Raw genomic sequence first — 21,181 nt, 5'->3', positions numbered from 1 at the left:
AGGCACGTGCACTCAGGCACTGCCAGCCTGCTTCCCCCTGGCCTCTGGCCACGCCACGCCCTCCGGCTTTCTCTCCACCACATGGACGGCTGGGCCTCTCTGCAGTTACTCACCCCGGGATGTCCCAAGGGTCCTCAGTGGCGCCTTGGCTGTTCTGTCACCTGACATCGACTCCCTCTGCTGTGTCTCCCCTAAAGACGCACAGTGGTTTCTGTTGTCCCGGACCGTGACCGGCAGAGGAAAGACGACGGTCAAGCACTTAGAATGCACCAGCGACCCTTGTACATGTCACGTGAATTCTCACAGGGGTAGAGATGGGGTTGATTATTGAATCCATTTTGTAGATGAGGAAAATGAGGCTCAGAGATCTTAAATAACTTGTCTGAAAGAAACCTCCATGTGAACTCCACGTGGAAACAACACAAGGTTTGGGGCAAATCTTCTCTTACCCACTTCAGCTCTGTCTGCAGGCGTGTCACCTACTCTCTCCAAGCCCCTGGCTCCTAATTCCAGAACATGTCCATCACCCCAAACAGAAACCTTGTATCCACTCCCCTCTGCTCCCAGCCCCTGGAAACCACTGATTCCCTTCCTGTCTCTGTGAACACGTGGATGCTTTGTACAAGAGGCTGCGGGCTCCTTAAGGTCCAGCTCCTTAAGGACAGGCTCCCAGTGTCCCTCTCACTTGGGGACACACCATCCACCTGTCACCCCGTGAGGGGCTCCCCCCACCCATCCATCTGCAGGATGGGCCTCACCTGCATCCTCTCCTCCAGCCCATCCTCTTCAGGGCTCAGCTCTCCTGGTCTGGACTCTTGTCGTGTGTACTAACGGGTCTGCTGCCCCCAGCCCAGCCCCCTCCACCCTGTCCTCAGCTGTAGAGTCGCAGAATCTGGACTCCCCCCAGTGAAACCCTCCACTAGGAACTCTGGCTGAGGACTGAGTGCAGCCCTGACCTGCGTGTTTGAAGGACCCTAACTGCCGGCCCGCCCAGCTCCTGGGCCTCCTCCTGCTTCAGCAGACCCAAATGTCTCGGCTTTCCAGAACTCACCATGTCCCACGCCTCCACGGTGCCCACTCAGGACCAGGGGTGTGGGAAGCACGTGGCCTCAGACCTGTGCCCGGGACCCTGTCTGCCCCGAACTCTTCTCCCTCCTGTTTCTTAAAAGACTCATGCTGACCTTTCAATGGTGGCTCAGCTGGCCCGTCGTCTAGAAAGACTCCTGTGCCTGGGAGGCCCCACCCAGCTCCCAGCTCCTGGCGGCTGCAGCTCCTTGGCCCTGCATATACTGCTGCATTTCCTCAGGGAAGTGTCATGGATCCGGCTTCCTCTGTCTCCCCTCTCCTTGCTGGACGCTGCCTTCTTCAAGGATCAGGGCTGGATTCTATTTTTTAACCCCAGTGCTTAATACAATGTCCTCTGAATGAATAAGAAATGGGTAGATGAGTGACTGAGTGTGTGAATGAACGTGTGACTCTGCGTGTTCAGCCCCTGCCTGGAGACGCCTGCGTGTTCTGCAAGATGCAGAGCAAATGTCACCACCTTTGGGAAGCCTTCCCTGACTTCTCTCTGGAATCAAGAGCACCACGACAAGTGTCTCTTAACTAAGGGTCCCAGTATACCCACTACTGTGGGCAAGAATCCTTTAGAAGAAATGGAGTAGCCATCATGGTCAACAAAAGAGTCTGAAATGCAGTATTTGCATGCAATCTCAAAAACGACAGAATGATCTGTTCATTCCCAAGGCAAACCGTTCAATATCATGGTAATCCAAGTCTGTGCCCTGAACAGTAACGCTGTAGAAGCTGAAGTTGAACGGGTCTATGAAGACCTACAAGACCTTATAGAACTAACACCAAAAAAAGATGTCCTTTTCATTATAGGGGACTGGAATGCAAAAGGAGGAAGTCAAGAGATACCTGGAGTAATAGGCAAATTTGGCCTTGGAGTACTGAATGAAGCAGGGTAAAGGCTAATAGAGTTTTGCCAAGAGAACTCACTGGTCATAGCAAACACCCTCTTCCAACAACACAAGAGAAGACTCTACACATGGACATCACCAGATGGTCAACACGAAAACTAGATTGATCATATTCTTTGCAGCCAAAGACAGAAGCTCTGTACAGTCAGCAGAAACAATACCGGGAGCTGACTGTGGCCCAGATCATGAACTCCTTATTGCCAAAATCAGACTTAAATTGAAGAAAGTGGGGAAAACCGCTAGACCATTCAGGTATGACCTAAATCATATCCCTTACGATTATACACAGGAAGTGAGAAATAGAGTCAAGGGATTAGATCTGACAGACAGAGTCCCTGAAGAACTACAGACAGAGGTTCGTGACATTGCACAGGAGGCAGGGACCAAGACCATCCCCAAGAAAAAGAAAGGCAAAAAGGCAAAATGGCTGTCTGAGGAGGCCTTACAAATAGCTGTGAAAAGAACAGAAGTGGAAGGCAAAGGAGAAAAGGAAATATATACCCATCTGAATGCAGAGTTCCAAAGAATATCAAGGAGAGATAAGAAAGCCTTCCTCAGTGATCAGTGCAAAGAAATAGAGGAAAACAATAGAATGGGAAAGACTAGAGATCTCTTCAAGAAAATTAGAGATACCAAGAGAACATTTCATGCAAAGATGGGCCAATAAAGGACAGAAATGATATGGACCTAACAGAAGCAGAAGATATTAAGATGATGTGGCAAGAATACACAGAAGAACTGTACAAAACAGATCTTCACGACCAAGATAATCACAATGGTGTGATCACTCACCTAGAGCCAGACATTCTAGAATGCGAAGTCAAGTGGGCCATAGGAAGCATCACTACAAACAAAGCTAGTGGAGGTGATGGAATTCCAGCTGAGCTATTTCAAAACTTAAAAGATGATGCTGTGAAAGTGCTGCACTCAATATGCCAGCAAATTTGGAAAACTCAGTAGTGGCCACTGGACTGGAAAAGGTCCGTTTTCATTCCAATCCCAAAGAAAGGCAATGCCAGAGAATATTCAAACTACCGCACAATTGCACTCATCTCACACGCTAGTAAAGTAATGCTCAAAATTCCCCAAGCCAGGCTTCAACAGTACTTGAAACATGAATTTCCAGATGTTCAAGCTGGATTTAGAAAAGGCAGAGGAACCAGAGATCAAATTGCCAACATCCGCTGGATCATTGAAAAGGCAAGAGAGTTCTAGAAAAATATCGACTTAAGCTTTATTGACTATGCCAAAGCCTTTGACTGTGTGGATCACAACAAACTGTGGAATATTCATAAAGAGATGGGAATACCAGACCCCTGATCTGCCTCCTGAGAAATCTGTATGCAGGTCAGGAAGCAACAGTTAGAACTGGACATGGAACAACAGACTGGTTCCAAATAGGAAAAGGAGTATGTCAAGGCTGTATATTGTCACCCTGCTTATTTAACTTCTATGCAGAGTACATCATGAGAAACACTGGGCTGGATGAAGCACAAGCTGGAATCAAGATTGCCAGGAGAAATATCAATAACCTCAGATATGCAGATGACACCACCCTTATGGCAGAAAGTGAAGAAGAATGAAAGAGCCTCTTGATGAAAGTGAAAGAGGAGAGTGAAAAAGTTGGCTTAAAATTCAACATTCAGAAAACTAAGATCATGGCATCTGGTCCCATCACTTCACGGCAAATAGATGGAGAAACAGTGGAAACTGTCAGACTTTATTTTGGGGGGCTCCAAAATCACTGCAGATGGTGATTGCAGCCATGAAATTAAAAGACGCTTACTCCTTGGAAGGAAAATTATGACCAACCTAGATAGCATGTTAAAAAGCAGAGACATTACTTTGCCAACAAAGGTCCGTCTAGTCAAGCCTATGGTTTTTCCTGTGGTCATGTGTGGATGTGAGAGTTGGACTATAAAGAAAGCTGAGCACCAAAGAATTGATGCTTCTGAACTGTGATGGTGGAGAAGACTCTTGAGAGTCCCTTGGACTGCAAGGAGATCCAACCAGTCAATCCTAAGGGAAATCAGTCCTGAATGTTCACTGGAAGGACTGATGCTGAAGCTGAAACTCCAATACCTTGGTTACCTGATGTAAAGAACTGACTCATTGGAAAAGACCCTGAGGCTGGGAAAGATTGAAGATGGGAGGAGAGGGGGGCGACAGAGGATGAGATGGTTCGATGGCATCACCAACTCAACCGACATGAGTTTGAGTAAGCTCCAGGAGTTGGTGATGGACAGCGAGGCCTGGCATGCTGCAGTCCATGGGGTCACAAAGAATCAGACATGACTGAGTGACTGAACTGAACTGAACTGAGCTGAAGTATCCCAGAAGAGCCCCGTCCACTTAGGAGCTGCCAGAGGGGAGCCTCCACCGTCTTCAGTGCAGTAGCCAGAGGGACACTTTTGGAACCCTGGTGAAAGCTCCAAGCCGCCCAGGGCTCCTCCCGCAGAGCAGAGGGCCAAGTCCTCACTGGTGGCCACAGGCCCCTCTCTGACCCTCGTCTTCCGCTCCCCACTCAGCTGGTCAGGCCCCGGACAGACCCTCACGGGGCTGTGACACCTGCTATTTCCTCTGCCTGACATGGTCTCTCCAAGGCCTCCACAAGACTGGCCTCCCCGAAGCCACTGGCATCACAGCCTTCACCCTGATGCTCCGGGGTTTTCTTGCTGACTGTGTGTCTGCCCTGTGACAGTATAAACACTGCGTGAGCTGCTGTCTATCTTATTTACTCACTGCTGTGAAAGAAAGTTTCCCCACCACCTCGAAGGCTGCCTGGTTGATGGCAAGCACTCGATAAATGTTTGTTGAATGAATTAATAAATGAATCTCTGTGTACCCATGATTCAGTGTGGGGGGCTGGTTTTTAAATTCTCAGTGAATATTTGCTGGAATTGAATAGAAACTTGAAAACATACCAGTGGGGTGTCGGGAGCCAGATGGGCAGGACAAGGGCTGGTGGCACGAGCTCCTCGGGCAGAGCCCCCCCAGGCAGAGCCCCCCAGGCAGAGTCCCCTGGGCAGAGCCCCCAGGGCAGAGCCACCCCTGGGCAGAGCCCCCCACGCAGAGCACCCCCATGCAGAGCCCCCCACCGGGCACAGCCCCCAGGGCAGAGCCACCCCCGGGCAGAGACGAAACAGCCTCTTGGAGGCACAGTGGCCTGGCCGAGAGTGAGGAGGTCCCCGGGCCTTGTGAGGGTCCCGGGAGAGGCTCTGCCTCAGGCAGGACAGTGGGAGGACCTGGCACCCTGTGCGCCTCTGAGCCTGGGACTCGCAGAAACAGGAAGGTGTTTTCACTTAGCAGGTTGGGCAGATTCCCACAAGGCCAGGCACCAAAATAACAGCCGAATGAACGAACGAGCGCTCACACCCTCGGAACTGAGCATCGTCGGCACACACGTTCCCAGCAAGTGTTCACTGGCTGAGCAAGAGCTGAAGAAAACAGAGGCCAGCGGGGGGCAATGGAGGCAGGTGTGGGCGGGCGAGGGCCTGAGGGTCCCTGCCACCCCAGACCCGCGCCGTCTGCTCTCAGTGTTCACTGAGGGTACACACGGAGACGGACCTACAAGCACAGCCTGACGGGCGTATGTCCACACCTGTGTGACCACCTCCAGACCGAGGTGCAGACCACGTCCACGCCCCGCAGGCTGCACAAAGGGAGCCACACGCCGACTTGCCTCACCCAGGGTGAGTTCTGCCTGCACGTGAATGGAGGCAGACGGGTCAGACTCTGCTTCTCCACCTGCCTTCTGTGAGCCGGAGTCACCATGTGAACGCCAACCGTCACAATCTGGGTGTGAACGCGGGCTGGCAGGTGGCCCCCACCGCGGACGTGGGTTCCGGGCTTTGAAGTGCATGTTACTGCCTCCACTGGGGAGCTGTCTTGAGCAGAACAATTTCCACCTTCTTTGAGGAGAGCACCCCATCTTAAGAGCCGCCCTCAGTCTGACAGCTGAATCGTTCCTTCCCGGGCTGTGTGAGTCAGACCCAGGGCCCGGCATCGTGCTCCGTTCTGTCACGATGCCATGCCCACCTCTTCCGAGAAGCCCGTCGTGCCAGCCTGGCCCACAGCCAGCAGCCAGCACTGGCTACACGGGGAGGACGGTCTCACTTCGCCTTCACACCCCACCTCTCACCCCCCAGCCCCAGCAGCATCAGCATGGGCCCTGCGTCCCAGAGTCCCTGCAGCAGGTCTGAGGTCTTCACCGGACCCTGAGCTCCCCACAGCCTCTCCCCACGTGCAGAGGTCATGGGGCTGTGAGCTCCAGGCTGGAGAGGAAGCTGGGGGCGGGCGGGGGCAGAGCCGGACTCCAAGCACTGGCCGCGTCCTGGCCAGGAAGCCCGCCTCGGCCTCCCTGCTGCCCACGGGCGTTACCTGAGTGCGGCTGCGGGGACGAAATGGACTATGCGAAGCATCCGCACACGAGAGACATTCAAAGGTCACAGCTCAGTGATGAGGAGGGGCGCCTGGGGCTAGACAGCGAGGCCTGAACCCTGATGTCAACACCAGCCAGCTCAGTGGCCTCAGGGCAGCTGCCTAACCTCTCTGTGCCTCAGTCTCCTCACGTGCACAACGGAAGCAGGGGCAGCAACACACCCATGGGTGCCGAGGACTAACCACACCAGCCTGCCCGTCTACCCATCCGCCCATCCAGTGCTTGGGACAGTTCCTGGCACACAGTAAAGGCCGTGTAAGTAATAGCTCAAGCTATGACAACTAACTGAATGGAACCATGGCGGTTCCGAGGCTGAGCTAACACACGCAGAGCTCTTGCGGCGATGCACAGCGTGCTTGGGGCACCGTGAGTGCTCCGGAGACATCTGCTCTTGTTTTAAAAGTGTTCGTGCTTTGCTCTTACACAGAGAAGTGAGCTGGAGGGTGTGGGGTGGGTACACAGGGAGGGTGGGGGGCACAAGCGCGCTGTTAGGACTGGGCAGGGCTGGCTCGGCCGCCTTCCTGCTCGTGGGTGTCTCGGCATTCTACCTCTTAGAAGAGGACGGTCTCCTACGTGTCTCTGGGCCCCAGCACCTCCCAGAGCGCTCTGCACTGGGCACACTCCGAAGACTTGTTTATTAACAGCCAGAAACGAGCTAGAGAAAGCACCCCATTTAGAGACCCAAGAAAACCAGGTCGATCTCCTTCCCCATCCCCCAGGGGTGGGGAGATAGAAGGCGGGCCTACACGTGCGCGCCTTCAGAGAGGATGAGGGCTTTCGAGGTTGAAGATGAGGGCTTTGTTTTCAGCTCCAGGAAAGACTGCACGAGGAAGAACAGGCACCACCATGAAAGGCCCAGAGATGCTGATGAGATCTGAGAAATAACCAGCTCCAGTGCTGGCCATCTCGGCCACAGACGGCTGGACGCGCGCCTCGCTCTCTGCCTACTGTCCACTGGCGCTTTTACCCTAACCACGATGGCTGCTAGTGGCTAAAAGCCGCATTAGTGAGCAGTGTGTGTGTTCCGTGCCAGATTCTGCGATCCCATGGACTGCAGCTGTAAGGGTCTTCTGTCCATGGGATCCTGCAGGTAAGAATACTGGAGGCGGTCGCCATCTCCTTCTCCCATTAATGAGTAGTGAGGACCATTAACTTGGCAACAGGGACCCCTGGAAGTTGATACCCCAATATCGACTGGCATTTGGGGGGTTGGTGGCCATGCTGGCATAAAGAGCGGGGTCGGGAGGGGGGATGGAGCTGGTGCAGGTCACAGTGGACTCTGCCTTCCTCACAAGATCTCCCAGGGAAAGACCTTTTCCAAAGAATTTACACTAACGGAATTGGCAATGGAAAAATGTTGAGACGTAAGAATTTTTTATTTTAAAGCATTTGAGGATTTTTGGGGGGGGTGCAAAGAAGCATGCTTAAATATGCCACAGGGTGATTTCTCAGGAAAAAACAGAAAGCAAGCATCTTCTGTTCAAACTTCACTGGATTCATATTCAAAGAAACCTTGGCCAGTCTGGCTCCGGCAGGAAAGTGCCTCCAAAGGAAGATCTCATGGTAGAGCTTTCATATTAAGGACCTGGTTTTACATATGCAATAAAAGTTTGTGCGAGCATCTATCTGGGTTTACTTGCCTTTTACTTACTGTTGCGGTCACTTTGGGCACTTTTATTATGTGAGGTGGATTTCTAGGAATGAAAACCCAGTGTGCAAATTGTCCTTATAGGAAATAGAGATTTGATGGTAGATGGCTCTGAAAGGCTTTCATCCAGGAACCAATTTGGTTATAAGTCAGGGGTCACCTGAAATGAAACATTGACACAAGGTGACTGGGCACGATGCCTGGGACTGTTCCTGGATGCGCTTCCGAAGAAAGCAAGCAGACACCCCAGGTGCTGAGGGGCACACAGGGGCGTCCACCCGCCCCGGGGCTGCAGACTGGCCCAGGACTTCGTAAAATTGTGTCCTGTTTATGTATCTGCACCCCCAACATGGTAGAAAATCAGAAAAAGAAGGAGATAAGATAAACCACTCAGAGTTTCCGTGACCATCATTAAAAAAAACATTCTGGTGAATTTTTCCCCAAGATTCTTTTCAGACCTCACAGAACAGCAAGAGCCTCATTCACATCTATTTGTACAGATGACCTTTAGAGGCTTCCTATCTGTGGGTTTTTGACTCACTCAATTTGCTATTTAATAGAGTTCTCCTCATGTTTAATAACCCTCCTAATAATCACAGAGTTAAAAGAATACATTTTTATCTAGTAAATGTCTCAAGAACTTTCAAAAGACTGCCTTGAACAGGAAGAGGGAGAGGGCTTGTAAGCTTTAAATATGGCAGACAAGAGAGGGAAAAGGAGAAATAATTAGAAACACAAGTTAGAAAGAAAGAAAAGGAGCCGGGTGGGGGAGGACAGGCTGGGAGATGGGCAGGAACGGAGGAGCGGGTTTGGAGGACAGGGTGACGGGAGGGACATGGGGATGAAGCCCCAGCAAGGACCTGGAGCCACGTAGCAGACCGACACCAACTGCGAGGGGCGCTGGCCAGCGGTGGAGGGGCAACGCCCCGAGAAGCAGACCGCCAGGGCCGTGGCCACGGGTGACAAGGGGCCACCAAGCTGGGAGAGGGAAGACCCTCCAAATGGTTAAGCTCATGGGGACGCTCCAGCCCCAGGCATCTGGCCTTGACTCACATGCAGGAATCCGTGGGCAGAAAGACAACAAAAGCTATTTTTCATGCAAGAGGAGTTGGACATCAGGAAAAATCAGAGCCCCTTTGTATGACATGCCAAACTGCTGAAGCGAGAGAATGTCTCGGGTGAGGGCTCGGATGAGAGCGGGGACGGCATGCTCGCCCCGGGGAGCCGGCCCTCAATGTGAGCTTGTTATCGGCCGGAAACAACTGTGGGGTGTCCCCCTCCCGCCGCACGGCCAGACGAGCTGGTGACATGGCCTTGGCTGGACTGCCTGGCCCCTGGAAGGAAGCCTGGGTGTCCTGAGATGTCCCCAGGGAGTCTTTGGGGAGTCACGGTCTCCTTGTGGTGTGGTCTGGGGGCTGGAGGTGAGCCGGGCTCCTGCCTCCAGACCCATCCTCACGGGCCCCCCATAGCTCCTTGTGCAGGGTGGTCTCTGGGCATTGGGCCACACCCAAGCACCAATGTCTCCGCTCAGCTCCTGCCAGCAGATATGCCCAGTAGCTGTTGTTAATGTACCCATTTTACAGAGAAAGCAACTGAGGCTCAGAGAGAAGGCAATGGCTGGTCGCAGGGCTCGCCACCAGTGGGAGGCAGAGCTGGACTCAAACCCTGACTCACTCTGGGCCCCGCACCTCATGTCCACCAGCACGTCCTCCAAGGGGCCATTCAGCTGCTGGAAATCTCAAATCCACCGTGAGGCAGGTGTGTGCAGAGCCCCATGTGTTTCCTATCTATCCTCCTGGCAACTCTGAGACAGGCCTTTGCAGAAGCACAGGAGGAGACCCTGCCATCGGGTGTTTTCTGAGGCCCTGTCCTCGCTGCGACCTCTCCTCTCGCGGGTCCCCAGGACCAGACAGCAAGCTCCCGGGCCGTGCGGTGCCCACCGAGCCCAGCACAAGGCCAGGCCTCAGCAGGAGCCCCGCGACGGCCCAGGGCGCATGCTTCACTCTCTGAGGAAGCTCCCGGCCCTGCGTTCGTGGGGCCTGCATTCGTGGGGCCGGCCACCGCCTCCCTGCAGCCTCAGAGCCCATCTCCCTGCCCTGCCTTCTCCCACCAGTAATCCAGTGCAAAGTGAAAATGTGGGTCCTCCTCTTCAAAAACGATCAAGAATGTTCTGCTGGTGATGACCTGTTTCTGGGGCCTGGGGCCTTTCCAGGCCAGTCTTGATGTAAAATGGTCTGGGTTGTGCCCCCTCCTACTCCACCATCTCTGCCCGCCCGAATCTAAGAGTGCCAGCATTTCAGGATCCGAGAACGCATATAAAACCACGTGAGAAAGTCTGTGCTCTGCTATTTTATCTAGAACCTTGGTTCAGAAAATACAAAGATCCCACTGCTCTCTGTCCCACTGCAGAACCGGAGGCGGTGGGTCAGCAGTCATGGCCTGACATCCTGTCACAGGGAAGCCCCTGCCAGCATCCTTCGGTGATGGATGGCGGATGCCCCGCCCCCTGGTCCCGCCCCCCGCTGCCCTGTGTAGGGGAGGGGCAGCCCTCTGACCAGCCCACCAGAAGCCTCCTGTCCCTGACCCCAGGGCAGTCCTCCTTGCTTCTGTGTCTTAGGGAGTAGCTCCACCGCCTGGGGGTGTTGGCTACTGTAACTCCATTTTACAGATGAGAAAACGGAAGCTCAGGGAAGCCAAGCAACTTGCCCAAGGTCACAAGGAGAGCAGGTTCAAACAGCTCTCTCTGACTCCCTCCCCACCCCCCAGCCTTCCTATTAAGCATCACGTGGACTTGGTTCAGAGATCACCTGCCCTGAGCCTTCCTGACAAAAGCCCCTGGTGGGAGCTGTTAGGTGTCTGGGGCTTTGCAGATTGGGGAACGAGCCTGATGTCGTCCCATCGACGGCCATCGAGCTGGGGGTGATGTGATCTGGTTTATATTCTTACAAGGTCTTCCTGGCTGCGCGCGGAGAAAGGCTCATGCAGGGGCAGGCAGGCTAGTCAGGACTCTCCTTGGGGAACCCAGACGAGAAATGACAGAGGCTGGGAGCCAGCTGGGGGCTGTAAGGAACCCAGTGGGGATGTGGCAGGGAAGGGGTCTGACCTCATCTCTACAGTGGCCAGCCCTGGGCTGAGCACACAGAAGGTCACCAGTGCTTCCTGAGAACCAGCAACTGAGTGGGTGGGACAGGGACTGACTCTGGAGGTGGGAACACGCAGAAGCGCATCCAAGGGCGAAGCTGCCACTGGCATGCTGGGCCTTGCTGAGTGTCAGGGTGAAAAGAGGCTAAGCCAAGCGTTTCCAAGAAAATGAGCCTGGAATCCTGGACCCTCTGCAGGGCCTCCGTGGAGTGGAGCAGTCCCCAAGTGACCTCTCGTTGGAGAATCACACAACCTGGGGGAGTGGAGGGGAGGACAGGGGAGGACGGAAGGAAGAGGAGGAAGAAAAGATGGAGGGAGGGGGGAGGAAAGAGGGAGACAGAGGTAGAGAGCAGGGAGAGGAGGAGGGAGGGGAAGCGGGAGGAGGCAAGGATGGGAGGAGGGAGGGAGGGTGAGGAGGGAGGGGGGAGGAGGAAGGGGAGGAGGGAGGGAGGCGGGAAGGAGGGATGAAGCGGGATGGAGGGAGCGGAGGAGGAGGGGAGGAGGGAGGAAGGGGAGGAGGGAGGGGGAGGGGGATGAAGGGAGGATGGAGGGAGGGGAGGAGGGAGGGGGAGGAGGGAGGAGGAGGGAGGGGGAGGTAAGAGGGGAGGATAGAGGGGAGGAGGATTGAAGAGGGATGGAGGGAGGGGAGGAGGGATGGGAGGAGGGAGGAAGTTGAGGGGAGAAGGGAGGAGGGAGGGGGAGGAGGGAGGGGAGAAGGGAGGAGGGGGGAGGAGGGAGGGGGAGGAGGGAGGGGGAGGAGGGATTGGGGAGGGGGATGGAGGGGGTGGCGGGAAAGAAGGGTATCACTTGCCAACCTGACAGCCAAGCCCTCAGCGGCTCCAGGAGGTCAGGGTCAGGGTGCACAAGCCTGTCTGGATGTCAGCGGCAGAACTAGGCCCAGGTGCAGGTCTGCCGGCACCCGCCCTGACGCTTCCATAGCCGGCCCCTTGTCCTCCTCTGTCCAGCCCCTACCCCATGATCCTGGAGTTCCTGGCTGCAGCCTTGGTGCCCGCCAGGAAACAGGAGGGGGACACGTGGCCTGGGTGCCTGCCATCACCTCCAGGGTGTGGCCTTGGTGCTAGACCCTATTTCAGCTCTTAATTGAGGGCCCTTGGGTTCTGATTTTACAGTTCACAGAAGCCATTCAGTGTGGTTCTGCCTCTGAGGGGATGAAACAGTGCCATGCTCTACACGGGCCTGAACATTCCAGGGATGCTCAGCTTCTTTCATTCCTAGACCCTGGAGGCCAGTGAGCCAAACTGGGGGCCCACTCAGCTCAGCTGAAAAGGCTGGGTGACTTATTTTTTCTGGAGAAAACGTCCAAGTTTGAGGAAATAAGGAAATAAGGGGAAGGCAAGGTGGTGCAGTGGTGCCGTGGGTTCCATCCCTGGGTCGGGAAGATCCCCTAGAGGAGGAAATGGCAACCCACGCCAGCATTCTTTCCTGGAGAATCCCATGGACAGAGGAGCCTGGGGGCTGCGGTCGTGGGGTCGCAGAGTCGGACACGACTGAGCACACACATGCCGTCTGCTCTGCAAAGACCCTGGAGCCCTACGAGGGGCTCCACGTGGACCCCAGCCCCGTTCTGACTCCTCAAGGGCCTTCAAGATACCAAGGAGCAGGACAGCAGAGAAAGGCCCAGAGGGAGTGAGGCTCCTTCATCCTGCCGGGCGCCCAGCCAGGAGCCGGACCCTGGGGGAGGCTGGGCAGATGGAGCCCTGGCCAGGCAGCTCCCACCTGCTTCTGCTCCAGCTCCGTCACTAACGAGCTGTGTGACTTCGAGCAAGGCCCCCGCCCTCTTCAGCCTCGCTCTCCTTTGCTTGCAGAGTGGAGGGAGCTGCACACCAGCCACGCCCCCACCTGCAATCCATCACTCATCAAAGGGAGGGGGGCCAGGCACCACTCACGCCTCCCATCACCAGACGCGGACTCCGGGCTGTCCCCCAGCAGAGGCCAGGCACCACTCATGCCTCCCATCACCAGACGCGGACTCCGGGCTGTCCCCCAGCAGAGGCCAGGCACCACTCACGCCTCCCATCACCAGACGCGGACTCCGGGCTGTCCCCCAGCAGAGGCCAGGCACCACTCACGCCTCCCATCACCAGACGCGGACTCCGGGCTGTCCCCCAGCAGAGGCCAGGCACCACTCACGCCTCCCATCACCAGACGCGGACTCCGGGCTGTCCCCCAGCAGAGGCCAGGCACCACTCACGCCTCCCATCACCAGACGCGGACTCCGGGCTGTCCCCCTGCAGAGGCCAGGCACCACTCACGCCTCCCATCACCAGACGCGGACTCCGGGCTGTCCCCCTGCAGAGGCCAGGCACCACTCACGCCTCCCATCACCAGACGCGGACTCCGGGCTGTCCCCCTGCAGAGGCCAGGCACCACTCACGCCTCCCATCACCAGACGCGGACTCCGGGCTGTCCCCCAGCAGAGAGGCTCTCTGTCCCCCACTGACGCTCCACGTGTTTTCTTGAAGAAAAGAGAAATAACGGGGTTCCTATGAGGTACCGGGCACCAGGTATGCTTCTGCCCTGAACCTAAATGACTCCTCCCTTCGAGCAGAGGTCTCCATGGGGGCAATTCTGCCCGCTCCCCTCCCCGCCGCCCAGGAGACGTCTGGCCAAGTCTGCAGACAGTTTGGTTGTCAGAGCTTGGTGGGTGGGGGCTGTGAGTGGCTTCCAGTCAGTCAAGCCAGAGATGCTGCTGAACCATCCACACTCACAGGGCCTCACAGTGAAGAACAAGTGGCTCAGGGGGTCCTCAGACCCCTCCACCCCCCAGGCTCCTTCCTGCCTCGGCCTCGCCCGTCTCCTGGAAAAGCCCCCTCCAGCCCTTCTCAGACAGCTCCTTCCCGTCCCCTCGACAAGCGGCCACCCTCCCCGGCCTCCTCCAGCATGCGGCCCCGCACACTGTTTACATCAAACAGTCGTCAGTCCCTGGAAGTGCCGGCAGCTGCTCCGTGAGCAGGGGTGGGTGAGTGGACGAAGGCACGGACACAGGTGTGCCCGGCAGGCCGGGGACACACCCTTCCAGGCGTGGTGCAAGTGCGACTGTCGGTCGCTCAGTCGTGTCCGACTCTCTGTGACCCCGTGGACTGGAGCCCGCCAGGCTCTCCCGTCCGTGGGGTTCTCCAGGCACGAGTACTGGAGTGGGCTGCCATGCCCTTCTCCAGGGCATCTTCCCGACCCAGGGATCGAGCCTGGGTCTCCCGCACCGCAGGCAGCTTCTTTACCATCTGGGCTGCCAGGGAACCCTATGTGTGCCGAGAGCCACTGGACTAAGTTGTCTCAGAGGCTTTCCACCTGGAGAGCCAGCTTCCTGTGGGCTCACGGTGAGGCCATGCGGAGCCTGGTTCCACCTGCAGGCTGTGGGTGGGGCTCTCTGGGGCTCGAGTGGCAGAAGGTCAAAGGTGGGAGGAATGTTCCAGATCAGCCAGGTCCCACTTACAGATGAGGAGACAGAGGCTGCCAGGCTCTCTGACGCCCTGGATCTGATGACCTGCGGTTGCTTCCTACTCTGGGCTTCTGTTACTATGTCCTAGAAGTCCCCAGAACCCTGGCCATCCAGATGGGCACTGGAGATCCATTTTAAAGGGCGCTTAATTTCCTCTTGAACCTTTCTGAAGCCCCTGTCAGGGAGCGCCTCCAAAGCCGGGTCTGCAGTGAGACGGTTAAGTCAGGCTGAGGTCCACCAGGAACCCCAGCTCCTCTTCTCTAGGTCAGCTGGCTCCAGCTGGGCTTTTCTTGCAGCAAAAGAGAAAGGAGTGAAGGACAGAGGAAGACGAGAGACAGAGCAGGGCGTGAAGGGAAGGCAGACGCGAGAAGGGCTGCCAGGGCCCGCCCGGGTGGCTGGAGAGCAGGCACCTGGCGGGAGGAAACTACTCACTGGAAAAGCCCCCAATGCTGGGAAAGATTGAGGGCAGGAGCAGAGGGGGTGTCGGAGAATGAGATGGTTGGATGGCATCACCGACTCAATGGACATGGGTTTGAGCAAGCTCCGGGAGATGGTGAAGGACAGGGAAGCCTGGTGTGCTGCAGTCCACGGGGCGCAAAGAGTCAGACAGGACTGGACAAGAACAACCAGCTCCGGAGCAGGGAGAGAAGGGGGAGCACAGTTACGGGCAGCGTCCTCCCCAGACCCACGCTGACGCTCTGCCCCCGGGGTACTCGGTGGTGGGGCTCTGGGAGGTGAGCTGATGCAGAGGTCATGAGGGCGGGGTCCCCGCGAGGGCGTCAGTGTCCTGGGGTAAGGGAGCAGAGCAGAGAGCTCTCCCCATCCTGAGGACGCGGGAGGGGGTGGCCGCTCGCGAGGCAGGAAGCGGCTCTCACCGGGGACCAAGCTGCCCAGCACCTTGGTCTTGGGCTTCCACCTCCAGAGCTGCAAGAAACACTGTCTGCAGTTTGAGCTGTTCGGCCGACCACATTCTGTGACGGCAGTCAAGCTGACTCAAACAGCACCCCCTCCGCCCCGTCTGTGTGGTTCAAGCACAGGGTCGCCCCGGCAGGTAGAAAGTTGGGCCCACCTGTTCAGCTCCAATCGCATCCGGACGTGGGCAGGCGCCCCGACACCCAGGGGCTGGGGCCATCTTAGCCCTCCCTCCCGCCCCCGTCAAAGGCAGCTCCTGAAGACTTACACTGCAGAGTCGCTGGCATCACACAAACTAACGTCAGGTCCTGGAGGCGGGTGTGACGGCTGTTACGAGCAAACCTGGAGGGACCAGGAGGGGCCAGGGGTCCAGCTGGTGAGCTGGGCACTGTGGGGAGGCCTGTTCTCTGCCCACACCCCCGATACTGGCTGGACAGGCTGCCCATGAGTCAGTGCAAGAGAAAACAGACACAAACCCAGACAGGACAAGCCTGGAGCAGGGTGGGCAAAGGACAGCATTCAGACCCAAACCTCCCTGAGCAGATCCGTGTCAGGAGCGTGGTGTAAGGCAGGGCTTCCTGCTGAGCCGCCGAGAGAGGGTTCCAGACGCAAGAAGTGCGTCCCGGGGGACGTGGGCCTGGGTGGCGGGGCCTGGGTGGTTGTCGCTGGGTAGTCCTCCCTGGCTGGGCCTCCCCCTCCCCTGCCCCGGGACAGTGCTGACACCTCCTCTTCCTCGGTGTGCGTGGTGACTGAGGTCTGGGTCCCTGGTGTGAGGGGTGCGGCCTGAGGTGGGGTGGGAAGGTTGCAGGGTCCAGGGTCTCCCCACCCACCAGCAGGCGCCTAGGACAAGCTGACACAAAGCAGGCACGGACCACCCCGGAGCCCAGGCTGCCCTCTGGAGATGTGCTGTGGGCCTGCTGGGGGCAGCCCTTCTACAGGAACCTGGCAGACGCGGGGGCTGCTCCTGAGGCTGAACTCTGCCGGGACCTTTATTCTGGGCCCGGAGCTCCCCTGACGGCACCACAGTGGCCGGGTCCCTCTGGCGCCCAGCAGCTCAGCATGGCCGCGGGTGCTTTGCCGACACGAGCTGCTGCACCCGGAGACCAGAGCCTCCTCTTCTCTTCCTGCGTCTACAGGAGGCCCCCACCCCGGCCCACGCTCATCACACACACTCCGGGATGCTTGTTTCTCTTCTACACCTCATCTGATTCCAGGACGCACTGCTGCTGCTGCTGCTAAGTCGCTTCAGTCATGTCCGACTCTGTGCAACCCCATAGACGGCAGCCCACCAGGCTCCCCCGTCCCTGGGATTCTCCAGGCAAGAACACTGGAGTGGGTTGCCATTTCCTTCTCCAATGCATGAAAGTGAAAAGTGAAAGTGAAGTCACTCAGTCGTGTCCGATGCTCAGTGACCCCATGGACTGCAGCCCACCAGGCTCCCCCATCCCTGGGATTTTCCAGGCAGGAGCACTGGAGTGGGGGCCATTGCCCTCTCCGCCAGGACGCAGTAGACACTGAACAAATGTGGGGTGGTGGCTTTATGGAAAAGCCCACAAAGACTTGTTACTCCTTTCCCACATCCCCAGCACTGGGCTGAGAGCAAAGACACAGAGAAGGAAGGGGGTGGAGGTCTAGGGGACAGAGGGAGTGGGTGGCTGGTTGGGGGGGAGCAGGCTGGTCCCCAACGTGGTGGGAAGAGAGAGGAAGGACAGTGTGTGTGTTACCCAATTTGTGTATCAGTTGAACATTCTCATGTCCAAATGCTTTCATGCTGCCGCAAGCCAGTCTCAGAGCTGGGCTCCTCCACTGGGTAGTCACGTGTAAGTGTGTACTTAGTCATGGCTGACTCCCTGTGACCCAATGGACTGTAGCCCACCAGACGCTTCTGTCCATGGCATCTCCCAGGCAAGAACACTGGAGTGGGTTGCCATTTCCTTCTCCAGGGGATCTTCTCAACCCAGGGATCAAACCCCCATCTCCTGTGACTCCTGCAACGGCAGGCAGATTCTTTACCACGGTGCCACCTGGCAGGTGCTCAGTGTTTAATGAGAACCCAGAAGAAGTCTGGAGAAGGGCAGGATGACACGGTAGGAAGAGCTCCGCAGTGAGACAAAGGCTCCTGCCTGGCGCCTCTCAGTGTGCCTGCTCCTCCGCTGCAGACAGCGCCCTCAACGGCTGTGCTGAGCGTGCTGTGCGGACACGCACAGCGTGCACAAGAGGACTGCGACGCTTGCCTAACATGGGGCCGTGGGGAGCCCAGGCTTTGGGGGCGGAAGGGGGGATGTCCGCGTGGCGAGGTGGGAGTAGCGGTGTTCTGCACACGGTCCTGCCAGACGGTGAGGACGCCTGAGGAACTGAGGGCGGGGCTCTCCTGCCCACAACACCATCCCTGGGAAACAACCAGGATGCTGACCTGCTGCTTGGGAGATGTCAGCAAACCCTTCAGAGCCCCACAGTCACAACTGGCGTTTTATTAGCTACCTGCTGCAGCCATTCTTCAGTTTGAGCTTAGAGCTTTGAGCTTTTCACTTCCCCCCATGTGATGCTTTGGGGAACTTTGCTAGAAAGCAGGTGGAAATAATGCCCTGTATCCAAACAAGCCAATATTGAGGAGACCACGTCCCCAGGGAGTGCCGGCGGGGTCTCAGCTTGAATGCTCACTGGCAGGGTGTTGGGAGGTCATCGGAGGCAGAGGCTGTTGGACTTTACGAAGTGCTTTTAGAAGATAAGCTGTCAGTTTTCGCCTGGGCTGACAGACTGTCAGGATGATTTGAGAGAACCGAGGAATCCTGAACCAGCCCTCCCAGCCCTGGGTGGGTCCAAGGACGTCGTGGCCGTTGGGGGTGGGCTGGTTTGGCCCCCAGAACCTCTGAGTTCCTGGCAGTGACAGAGGCAGCCCCACTCATTCAGTAAAGTCCCCCAGATGGCCACACCCCACCCTCCCTCTGCCAGTGGAGCCAGCTGCCCAGATCAGCTTGGGGCTTTCTTGATGAACATCGAGTGCAAACGGCTCGAGGCAGCTGGCAAGATGCTAAGTGCAGCATCAATCCTAATTAGGGTGAGAAATTAATAAAGGAGGCATGCGAGCCGGTCTGCAGAGGCCAGGCTTGCCGGTATGGAGAAGCGAGTTCTAGTTTTTGACAGGGAAACTGGAAGGCCTGGGGTCAATGCGTGGGTGTGGGTGACTTAACAGGACCATGTACATACCGGGCGCCCAGCAGAGCCTGTGAGTTAGAGCCAGGGGCCAGCAGCCTCATTCTGTGTCTAACTCAGGTGCTGTGTCGGGGAGTGACGTGGGTGCGCCCTCGAGATGAGAGGAGTAGGTGTTCACGATCTGAGCAACTGCACCCCAGGAATGATGTTTTTCAAAAGAAAAGAGGGGGTGTCATCGTGAGCCCACAGATCCTTCCGGGGCTTTTCCGGGGCTGTTTCCCAAACTATTGATTGCACATTCCTGCTCTCAGAAGACTCCACTCGGCCCTGGCAATAAGCTTCAGGCTCAAAGGGCAAAGCAGCCTGGGCTGGGAGGGGGTGTGTGTGTGGGGGGGGGGGAGTGAGGCTGTGGGGGGCAGAGGAAGAGGGAGAGGGGGGCGGGATTCCAGAAGACAACAGGCAGGATGCGGAGGTGCAAGGCCGCCTCACCTGGCCACCCTTCTCTACACGGCCTCCGTGACCACGACCCCAAAGGCAGAAGGGCCACCGCTTCCCGAGCTCCGCCCTCCTCCACGAAGACCCAGCCACACCGGACTCTGAGCCGGGGCTGAGGGGCTGGGGCCGCAGGCAGAAGTCGGGCTGAGGGGGGAACTTCCCGACCCCCCGGGGGCGGAGCGAACACAGGGGAAGGTTACCGGGAAGAAAGAGGAGACTGTTTGAGGATCGTGGGGGGGAACCTTCCCCCAACTCCTCACCCCTTTTCCGACCTGAAAGCCCAGACCGAGCGGGGACCGTCCACAACCCGGCTGGGACCCCGCCGCCCGACGGCCACCTGTTAGTGCAAGCTCCGCATTAGGACCGGCGGGAGGCGCTCAGCTCCGGCGCACGGCGCCATTGGCGGGGTCCCCCGGAGCGAGCGGTCCCCACTGCCCGGGGGCACCCAGTCCCGGCCCCCTGAGGCATCCATCCTTACAACACCTACTAGCCTGCCCGCCGCGCACCTGCGGGCGCAGCGCCGCGTCCCTCCGGCCCCGCCCGGCGGCCACGCCCCTCCAGGCCGCCCCTGGTCCGCGGGTGCTTGCAGACCCCGGCCTCAGGACCTGCTCGGGGGGGACTTGGTGACGCTCCCCATCCACTCGCCTCCCCGCCGAGAGGGCAGGAACGGCCAGCGGCCCCGGGAAGAGTACGTGGCGGAGCAAGGTCTCGGCAGACATCAGGCTTGGGCGACCCGGGTCTCCCAGAACCCCTCGGCGCCCAGCCCCCACTCCCACCCCTCGGCGGGGCCCGGAGCGATCTCGGAGCGGCCCTCCCGCAGCCCGCCCCCGGCCGGCCCCGCCCCAGGATGGCCAGTTCCCATAGCAATCGCACAGACACCGGTTGCCAAGCAACCTCTCCCCCTCCTCCCTCCCCTCCTCTCGCGTCCGCTCCCCCCAGCCTCAGCCTCCTCCCGCCCCCTCGCCAGCCTCCACCTCCCCTGGGGGCCCCGGCGCGGCCCCTCGGGATCGCTCTGGTCTCGGGCTGCGCGCGCGGGCGCGTGAGTTTCTGTGTGTTTCATCGTGTCAATGAGCGAGGGGGTGTGCGTGTGCCAGTGGAGAGTTTGTGGGATCCGTGTGTTGGGGGGGGTCCCCCGTGGCCGCGACGGGACCCGCCCGCTCGCTCCGGCTCCTTTGTGTCTCGCGCGGAGCCAGTGCCGCGCCCACCCGTTCCGGGCCGGCGCCCGGAGCCGGGGGTGTGTGTGCGCGCGTGTGTCCGGGGGCGCGCGCGCGGGGTGGGGGGGCCGGGCCGGCCGTACCTTCGATGCAGCACACGCGCCACAGACCCGAGTGGGTGAGGTCGCCGCGGGTGCGGCGGGGCGGGGGCCCGTCGTCCATGGTGAGGTTGGTGCCGTTGCAGATGTGCGCGCTGGAGTACAGCCAGTAGTCCGTGCCGATGGCGATGGCCATGAGCGAGAAGGCGGCGAAGGCTCCGGCCGTGGTCAGCAGCGTCTGCAGCCCGCGGTCGCATCGCACCATGGTGGGCGCCTCATAGCCCGCCGCCCGCCGGCCCGGCCCGCCGCGCCCGCCCGCCCTGCTCCCTCTGCGCGCCGCGCCGGGGGCGCCGGGGCTGGGGGCCGAGGCCCGGGGGGCGGCGCCGCGCCGCGCGCTCCGGCCGCGCCGGGGCTCAAACTCCGAGGCGCGGCGGCGAGTGCGGGCTGCGCGGGCCGCCGGGCGGGCTGGCGGCGGCGACCGGGGCTCCTCCCTCTCGGCCCGCCCTCCCCGCGCGGCCCGCGCCTCCGCTCCGCGCCCTCCGCGCCGCCGCCGCCGCCGCGCTCCCGGCCCGCGCCCCGCCGCTCGGCGCCGCCCCTCGAGCCTCGGCCCCGCCGGGCGTGCGCTCCCGGCTGTGCGCGCCCCCCTGCCCGCCTCTCCGCGCTCGCGCCGGCCTCTCTCCCCAGCCCATTCGCGTCC

The 21,181-nt window shown here is 58.7% G+C and overlaps 1 protein-coding gene across 1 annotated transcript in view; it reads right to left on the bottom strand.

Moving 5' to 3' along the window:
• Nucleotides 1-20,749, bottom strand: part of CACNG4 (calcium voltage-gated channel auxiliary subunit gamma 4) — a 51,064-nt gene extending 30,315 nt beyond the window's left edge. The window contains exon 1 of the mRNA XM_052658587.1: nt 20,530-20,749. Coding sequence (XP_052514547.1) covers nt 20,530-20,749 — 220 coding nt within the window. The remainder of the gene's footprint in view (nt 1-20,529) is intronic.
• Nucleotides 20,750-21,181: the final 432 nt, after the last annotated feature.

Source organism: Budorcas taxicolor, chromosome 19 (assembly GCF_023091745.1).
Source record: "Budorcas taxicolor isolate Tak-1 chromosome 19, Takin1.1, whole genome shotgun sequence".
In the NCBI taxonomy this organism is placed as follows: Eukaryota; Metazoa; Chordata; class Mammalia; order Artiodactyla; family Bovidae; genus Budorcas; species Budorcas taxicolor.
Note: the sequence above shows the minus strand (reverse complement) of the source record. Positions and strands in the feature narration are given on the sequence as shown.